This window comes from Xylocopa sonorina, chromosome 1 (assembly GCF_050948175.1).
Source record: "Xylocopa sonorina isolate GNS202 chromosome 1, iyXylSono1_principal, whole genome shotgun sequence".
Classification (NCBI taxonomy): Eukaryota; Metazoa; Arthropoda; class Insecta; order Hymenoptera; family Apidae; genus Xylocopa; species Xylocopa sonorina.
Window position 1 is genome coordinate 17,616,204 of NC_135193.1, and position 8,249 is coordinate 17,624,452.

At 53.6% G+C, this 8,249-nt stretch overlaps 1 protein-coding gene across 5 annotated transcripts in view; it reads right to left on the reverse strand.

The window, feature by feature from the left end:
- The window catches only part of Soxn (SRY-box transcription factor soxNeuro), an 86,143-nt gene extending 79,781 nt beyond the window's left edge, over positions 1–6,362 (reverse strand). For 4 of the 5 annotated variants that reach the window (XR_013103046.1, XR_013103047.1, XR_013103045.1 and 1 more), the window contains exon 1: positions 4,453–6,362. Coding sequence is in view for 2 of the 5 variants with exons in the window: in XM_076909360.1 (XP_076765475.1) it covers positions 4,453–5,837 (1,385 nt within the window). In the remaining 3 variants the exon portion in view is untranslated. Of the gene's footprint in view, positions 1–2,052; positions 2,474–4,452 lie in introns of those variants that run through there. The other variant, XM_076909361.1, reaches the window with a different exon arrangement.
- Positions 6,363–8,249: the final 1,887 nt, after the last annotated feature.

The window sequence follows — 8,249 nt, forward strand, 5'->3', positions numbered from 1 at the left end:
CAACTGGACAGGATGCAAATTTCGCGGCTTCTTCCTGCGATGCGCTCGATTCGGTCGTCCTCCGTTCGTTACCGAACGTCGCACAGATCGGCCGCGATTCGGTCGATTCTCGAAATTGATCCAGCCTACGCGCGAGTAGGTGTAAACGCACAGACACGCGTGTACAGAGATCGTCACTCGGGTCCGAAACGATCGAATTCGTTCGAGGATGATAATGGGCTCGTGCGGCGGTGTAACGGGCGAAAATGAAAGGGGGGAGGCGGAGGGACGTGGAGCGGGACGAGTCGTGAGGGATGAAACGATGATGGTAATTATAATAATTACAGTGGTAATAATAAAGTTACGAATAATAATAAAAAGAAGTCATATTGATAATAATAATAATAATAATAGTAATAATAATATTTTTTGTTAAGGTCACAGTAATAATAATAATAAACGTAATGCGTCCGCGTGACGTAATAATAAAATATCGTTTATAATGATAAAATTCTCTACGGGTCACGGAGATGCGTCTTGGTTCGATTAATTCCAATACGAAGCGTCTAATTTCTCTCTTCCTCTCCTTCCCTCGCGTGACCAAAAAGAGACAGGGCTTTACTTCTATGTACCAAAAATAGGAGTCCGGGAGTGAGGAACTGGGGTTGACGATCAACGACCAATCTACAAGCTTTTTCCCACTCTCGCACACGAACGCACAGTTTTCCTGGGAACACTGAAAGGGTTTCTTCCTTCTACGTGAGCTACGTTCGTGGGATCAGTTTTGTGGGGGACGATATGCACAATAAATACTATTCTCGTTTTGTCACTTGGTTTTTTTCTATTCTCCTTCCTTTTATTTTTTTTATTTTTTCAATCGTTTTCTCGTGCCTCTTTAATCGATATACAATCGTCATTTCGTCTCTTCTCCGGACGCCTAATCCTCCGACGTCGCATCACTCACGTCGCACACGTTCTTTCACACCTATACGCACACATACGCGTCCTATCTTCCTTTCTCTCACTCGCCCTTTCTCTGCTCTCCGTACACGTTATATCTAGCGTTCGTTTCGCACCTAGTCCGTTCATCCGTCTGTTTCGCTCTCCCCCGCACAATTGGGATGATCACGCGCGAAGAGAAACCGCGATAGAAACTGATGGACGCACCGACGGATGTCGAACGAGACGTCGTTAGAACGGGAGAGAGAAAAACGGGAAATATTGCTAACGCGGAAAATATAATACACAAGTGCCTCTTCTACACGCTTCTCTCTCTCTATATATATATATATAATATTTGATATAGATGCATAGTTTTATATAAATATCTATATATATATATATATACAGTTATGCGAAATCGCGACACGTTTCACGCCATTTTTTCCGTCTCCCCTTCTCCGTTTCTACGTCTCGACACTTTCACATTTAGGTACCATCTAGCCTGATCCTTCTACCCTGAACCCTCTTCTCTTCGGTCATCCCCATTCTCGAACGGCTCTCCGTTCGCAACGACTATACCCTGGATATTTCTTTACCTGCACGCGTGCTACGTGCGTGCAACGTTCGATTTTATATTTGTTTTATCACAGTAAGAGGTTTGATCGTTTCGCGTTTAATCTCGTCTCCTTTTCTCTCTCTGTACGCGTCCCTTCCTCTGTCTGAAATTCGCAACGTCCCTCGATCTACTCTCGATTCAAGGAATCGCGGGATCGAAGAGACGTGGTGTCTCCCTCGCAACGCAACGAATGACTAATCGAACAGCACGAATCGAAAACTGTATTTTTGCGAGAAAGGCAAAGAAAAAATAACGCGTCCTCGTTCTAGTGTTCTGCGATCGAGCATCGTTCGTTCGCGGCGGCACGTCGACGGAAAGAAGGAACGCCCTCCAACGTAACGAGACTCGAAGATGAACGTGGGGGGCCGCAGAAGCGCAGATTCGTCGCAAGCTTGGGGGGCCACAACCGGAAGTCGTTACGCACAGGTCCGACAGCAGTTCTAGCGCGACTTTCAACGGCGGTTCTCTTCCACGCGACTCGCGATCAATTCACGTTCTCCGTTCCGTTCTCGCATCTTCTTTCGGTACAACGTTTCCGGTCCGTGTTGGATCCTTGCTGCGTTACACACGCAAAATGGCGACGAGCTTCTTGACATTTAGTTCACGGCTGCCGCCAAAGAAGAAATCATTTCCCTCTCTCTCTCTCTCTCTCTCACCCGATTAAGTTTATTTTCTTTCACCACTCTTCCATCTGTGAAATTTTCACCCGAGGTTGCGAGAAACCTTTTTGCGATCCCGCCTCGGCCCCCACGGTCTCTCCGAGTTTCTCCACGAGCGACAGTCTCGCCCACTTTCGCACTCGTTCCTTTTTTCTCCTCCTTTTTCTCTTTCTCGTTTAATTATCGCTCTTTTTTCTCGCTCGTTCTCCGTCACTTTTTTGCAAGGGCAGTTCCAATACGTACAGCCGTCCGTCCAAGCTTGTCACTTTAAGCTATCCTACGAGGTTATTTTGTTGCGTTAGGTATCAGGGCTGTATTGCAATTTTTGGTTTTTCTTTTTTTTTTTGGATTTGATTTTATTCGGATATAGGATGAGTCAGAAGAAACCCTCGCGAGTAGCCGAAAATTTCGCTCGTTCCTCCGAGACGATCGGACGAATCGATACACTCGACGAAGATGCGATTCCTCGGTCGACGATCGGTTGTTCCTCGAAGAAACGGAAACGAGTAGAGGCGAACGCGACGAGGGGAGGCCCGTGTGAGGAGCGATGCAACGACGTGTCGGATGTCGATGATCGAACGCGAGAACGCGATGGAAACGGCGGCCGACGAGGTTCTCTTGACTCAACCCACGGACTCGATACACGTTCAAACTCGACGCTTATGTTATCGGGGGGGCTACCGGAGAGATAAATCGTGAGTTCAAACCGCTCGAAATTCCCTACGTTCTGGACCCTAGAGCAAGATAATCGCGGCCGCGGATCGAAGCGAAGACTCGAGCGAATAAATAAATAAATAACTGAATGAATAAACGGAGGAAACGAAGAGAGACGCGGCGAAAAATGAAACGGAGGGGAAAAGAAGAGAAGGTCGACGAGGGAACATTCGAACCATTCACGTCTGAGAAAAAAGGATACGTTATACAAGGAGAAGAGAGAAAGAGAGGGAGAGAGAGAGAGAGAGAGAGAGAGAGAGAGACAGAGCACGAGGAGCAAACAAAGCTGAACAGTCGCTTTGCATCGTGCTCTTACCACGTCGAACGAGTTTCTCTGTTTACCTACCGCGTCGGTCGACCGTCGTCTCAAGACTTTCCTCGTAAATCTTCCTAAATATCGTTAGTTTCGCGCCCGCGGCACGATCGACCGTACGACCCGCGAGATTAATTCGTAAACGCGTACCTGATGTCTCCAGACGCTTTATCTAGCCGGTCGATCTTCGAATCGAACGCAATCGCTCTTCCAACCGATTCAAGAGGAACAGAGGAGCGGACGGAAAAAAGGACGGCGACGCCCTTTATCCGTCTCGTTACGAAAATGTACGATTCACGATCGAGATCGTCGTCTCAATAAGAAGAGGGAATGCTAATCATCGATATATCAGATTGCAGATGGGGCAAGCTTGCCACGTAACTGGAAGGCGCGTTTCGCCCTCGATCGAGCGGTCGATCGAGGGTGGCTCGCGATACGTCTCGTTGCGCAACAATCTGCTCGCAGTTACGCTCGCCACTAGCTCGAATCTACTAGCTCGGGGGCCAGGGTGTCGGGTGTCGGTGGTATATACGATTGTCACGTACTCAGGATTGATCATTAGGGTCCAGAAGTGGAAATGTCGTCGCGACGGTGTTAGCACGCGATACGCGGGGCGCGCAAGATTTGCGAACACAAAGCGTGGCGAGTTGCCTCCGAGGGGTGGTGGTGGTAGCGCGGCGGGCGATTCGGAGCGGAGATCTCCGCTCCGAGTCGCACGACGGCAGCCTTTTCACGCTCGAGTTAATCTTTCCGTAATTAAATCTGTATCGTGACAGAACGTTTTCTCTGCTCGTATACTTTGTCGAGGGAAAAGTAGTAAGTCGAGCGTGTAATTAAGCTACAATACCCACGAGAAGGATAAACCGGTTGCGCGATTTAATTGACAACGGGCAAAAGAAGAAAGAAAAAAAAAAAAAAGGTACCACGATCGTACGGAACTAGAATCGCACGAATCGAGGACGGATGCCTCTGAGACGAATCCCGGACGCAATCAAGGTTTATCCAGCCCTCGAAGGTAAGGGGAGAGAGTCCAAGGAAATCGATACCAGCTCCGCGACAAATTTCAGAAACGTCGAACCACCCTTCGTCGCGTGGTCGAACGATCGAGAAATTCGCACGCGGAACGTGGCGTCGATCGGAGTGGGTGTCGAATCTACGCCCGTAAGCAGGCAGAGGTGTGTAATAGCGATAATAACGATAGTTAGTAATAAGAAAAATAGTCTGCTTACATGTGAGTGAGAGGCGGAATGGAAGAGTGATGCTGCGCGAGAGGGTCCGGCGACGGTCCAGGCGAGTAGACACCGGCGCTGTGTTGCACGACTCCCTGCTCGACGCCCTGTGGCAGATACATCGAGATCATCTGTCTGAGGTCACCCTGCGTCTGCTGCGTCTGTTGCTGGCCCATGTATTCCCGTTTGACGACCTGGCCACCGGCCCCGGCCGTCGACGAGGCTCCCGTTGGCGTTGGCGTGTGGATACCGCCGCTCGCTGGACTCGTCGGCTCCGATTTTATGCTGCTACCGCTCGGACTGTGGCTGGACATCTGCGACCCGGGCTGCGCTTGATGATAAGGCGACGGCGAGCCACCGGGCACGGTGGTGCTGCCGTAACCCCCGTAACCGTTCATGTAGCTGTTTATCGGGCTCGGACTGCCGCCGCCCATGTGATGGCCCATGTCGTACCTCGGATAAGCGGCCGCCGTGGCTGCTGCCGCGGCCGCTGCGCCGCCCATGTGACCGCCGTACGCGACGTGTTGCTGATACGCGGCCGTCGGATCGTGCATCATGTACCCATTTGGCATGTAACCGTTCGGCATTTGGTAAACGTCCCGCGACAATTGCGCCTGCTGAGGACCACCGGTAGCGCCCACTTGCCGTTGATCGACGCCCAGCATACCGCCGACGCCGGCCACGCCGCCGCCAAGGGGGAATTTGTCCTTCTTCAGCAACGTTTTGGTCTTGCGTCGCGGCCTGTATTTGTAGTCGGGGTGCTCCTTCATGTGCACGGCGCGCAATCGTTTCGCCTCGTCGATGAACGGCCGTTTCTCCGTCTCGCTGAGCAGCTTCCACTCGGCGCCCAGCCGTTTCGAGATCTCCGAGTTGTGCATCTTCGGGTTCTCCTGCGCCATCTTGCGCCGCTGCCCGCGGGACCACACCATGAACGCGTTCATCGGCCTCTTCACGCGGTCGATGTTGTTGTTTTTGCTGGTGTTGTTGTTGTTGTTCGGCGGCTGATGGTGCTGCTGCTGCTGCGGCTGCTGTTGCTGCTGCTGGTGCGGATGGTGCTGTTGCTGTTGCTGACCCGCGCCCTGTTGCGCCAGCGAGTGCATGCTCTGCTGCTGCTGCTGCTGTTGTTGTTGTTGCTGCTGCTGTTGCGCCGCCTGCATCGAGGCGTAGTGATGCTGCTGGGTCTGATGGTGGTGCTGAAGACCGAGGCCCAGGCCTCCGGTGCTCGGAGGGCTTCCGGACAACGCTGGACTGTGCACTATCGAGCCGAGGCTACCATACGGCGACACCCCCGTATGGTGGCCCATCGGCGATACACCCTGATGTGGGTGCGGTGGCATCTGACCGTGCAGGCTGCCGCCCTTCAGGTCCGTCTCCATCGTGAGCATGTCTTCCTCCCTGTGCCCGTACAGTTTGCCGCCCTTTCCTGGTACCTCTCGACGTCAAGAAATTCGACGAAACGTCGAGATGAGCACGCACGCACGCCTCTCGAACCGTTATTATCCTGTGTCGAATGTCGAGATCTCGTGCAACGACGTAACCGGTGTGCCGCACCGCGTCCCCTGCGAACCGGTGGAACACACTACGCCGCGACGTGTCTGCTCCGCGTTCGCCTTCGACAGTGTGACATGGAAAACGATTCCCGCGATCCTCCCTCGGTCATACGGAGTCGGATCCTCTTCCTTTCCTTCGTTCCCTTTCGTACGCCGTTCAACCGCACCACTTGTTGGAATTACGCGCGGCGACACAACCACCGGCACTGGCTCACTTTCTTTCCCGATCAGTCACTATTATCTGTGTTTACAGTTTATCTCGCTCCGAATATTTCGCTCCGTCCGTTTTTTCTGGTAAACATCGGAAAGAGTCACCGAGTATACGTGTATACGCGTGTACCAATAATCCTCGGTTTCTTTACCGCCACGTTTCTCCTCCTCACTGCGAATCGTCTGTGCCAAAAGCGTCAGTCAGTCGAGCACACGATCACCGCGCACCTTCGTTCCCTCGTCGAGTTCACGATCGAGCATTCCTACGGGACTGCCGCCGAGAATCAGCCTCTCCGTGCCGGGAGCACCGACGACAGCGTGTAAATATGTTTGGTAATCACGAAAAGTCACCGTGTTCCCCGTCTGCTGCTGATCACCGTACAACACTCGATGCTCTTCATATCAACACGATACCCCTCTCTCTCCTTTCCTCTTTCTTTCTCTCTCTCTCTGGTGTAGTGCTCGTCGCACTCCTCGACTCTGTTCTGTCGTAGCGAGCTCTAGCTCGACGCGCAACGTCGTGTCTACGATCCAAGCCAGAGTCCGACCGAGAACTGACGCACTGTCACTTTCTTCCCCTAACACGCTGGTGTGTGCGCGTCCTCTCCGTCCCTCTCGCACCGTTTCTCTGTCGAGCTCGACAGCTCGCTCGTGACTGGCTGCAGGCTCGCGATACGCTCGACGAATCGGATCGCGACGATGCAACGATACCGCTGGTCCTCGCGATTCGCCTTTTTTTTTTTCTTCTCTCCTCTACGTCGACTCTGCCTCGTAGCACCGATAAATAAACTTTCGGGAAATCGTTCGATCACTTTCCCGACACGACGGTCTACTACACCGAAACGACGATCTCGACGCTCGGAGAACCGTGCCGCTACAACAACCGTTTTTCACTGCTCGTGTCAATGACGATCATCCACTGTCACTAGCTCCGCTCGGGTAACAACGGCCACGACGATGACGACGACGAACGTCCGGCGATGCGACTCCTCGTCCCACCTGATGGTGCACGCGTGGCTCTCCTCTGTATACTGTTGCGCACGGACACGCGCACGACTTCTTTCATCCGACGTCGCGCTCCTCCCGTACTGCCGCGTCTGGATGCGACAAGCGTCGGTGGCGAACGTGGAGAATAAGAAGAGGAGGAAGAAGAAGGAGAAGAAGAACAAGAATAAGAACAAGTAGCAGCGACCTCCACTCTCCACGAAAGAACGGAACCGTCTGAGCATTTGTGGATTTCGCCTTGGGGTCCCACTCTCGGGGCTCACTTCCTGCCGAGGCGGCTGTCCCCCTCTCTCTGTTTCGCTCGCTCACCGCGTTCGCCGCCCCTCCTCCACGCTACCCTACCTGCCTTGCTACCAGCAACCATACCCAACGGACCGTCGTCGGACCAGACCCGAGCCTACCAACGGCAATCGATTGGCACACAAGCCTGCCATCATTTCTCTCGACCAATCGCGCGGCTCCCTCCGACGCCGAAGGCGGCGCCATTACGCCGTGACGTCATACCAACAACCCCGACGACCTCTCGCGGCGACGCTTTCCACCCCTCTCTCCCTCGTTCGCTCGCCCCCTTCGTCGGCTCTCGCTTCCACCGACGCCTTTTTCTCGCCCGTTTCGCTCGTCCAGGCCTTCTCTCTCTCTCTCTCTCTCCCTCTGACCTCCTCTTCTCGGGTCGCCAGTGTTTCGTCCACGCGTTCTTCCACCCGACACTCTCACCCCTTTCCACATCGCCACCCCACCCCCTCGCCCCTCAAACCGCCTCTCCAAGCGCGCGCGCACACACACACATATGAGGGGAAACCTCGCCAACGCCGAACGCTCGCTCTTCCGCGAATTTCCTTCCTCCCTTCGTACTCCCGTTCGTTTTCCTACGCTCCACGCGCGAGAACACCGCGTGTCTCTCCTTTTTTCCACCCCCTCCGGCGTTCCTCCGATGCCGGCGCGACCGAGCGCCGCGCCTGCCTCCGCGCGCGCTAACCGTGTCGCGCGATTCCTCCAGTGACCTTCGAATATCGCGGACCAACGTGTCGAACT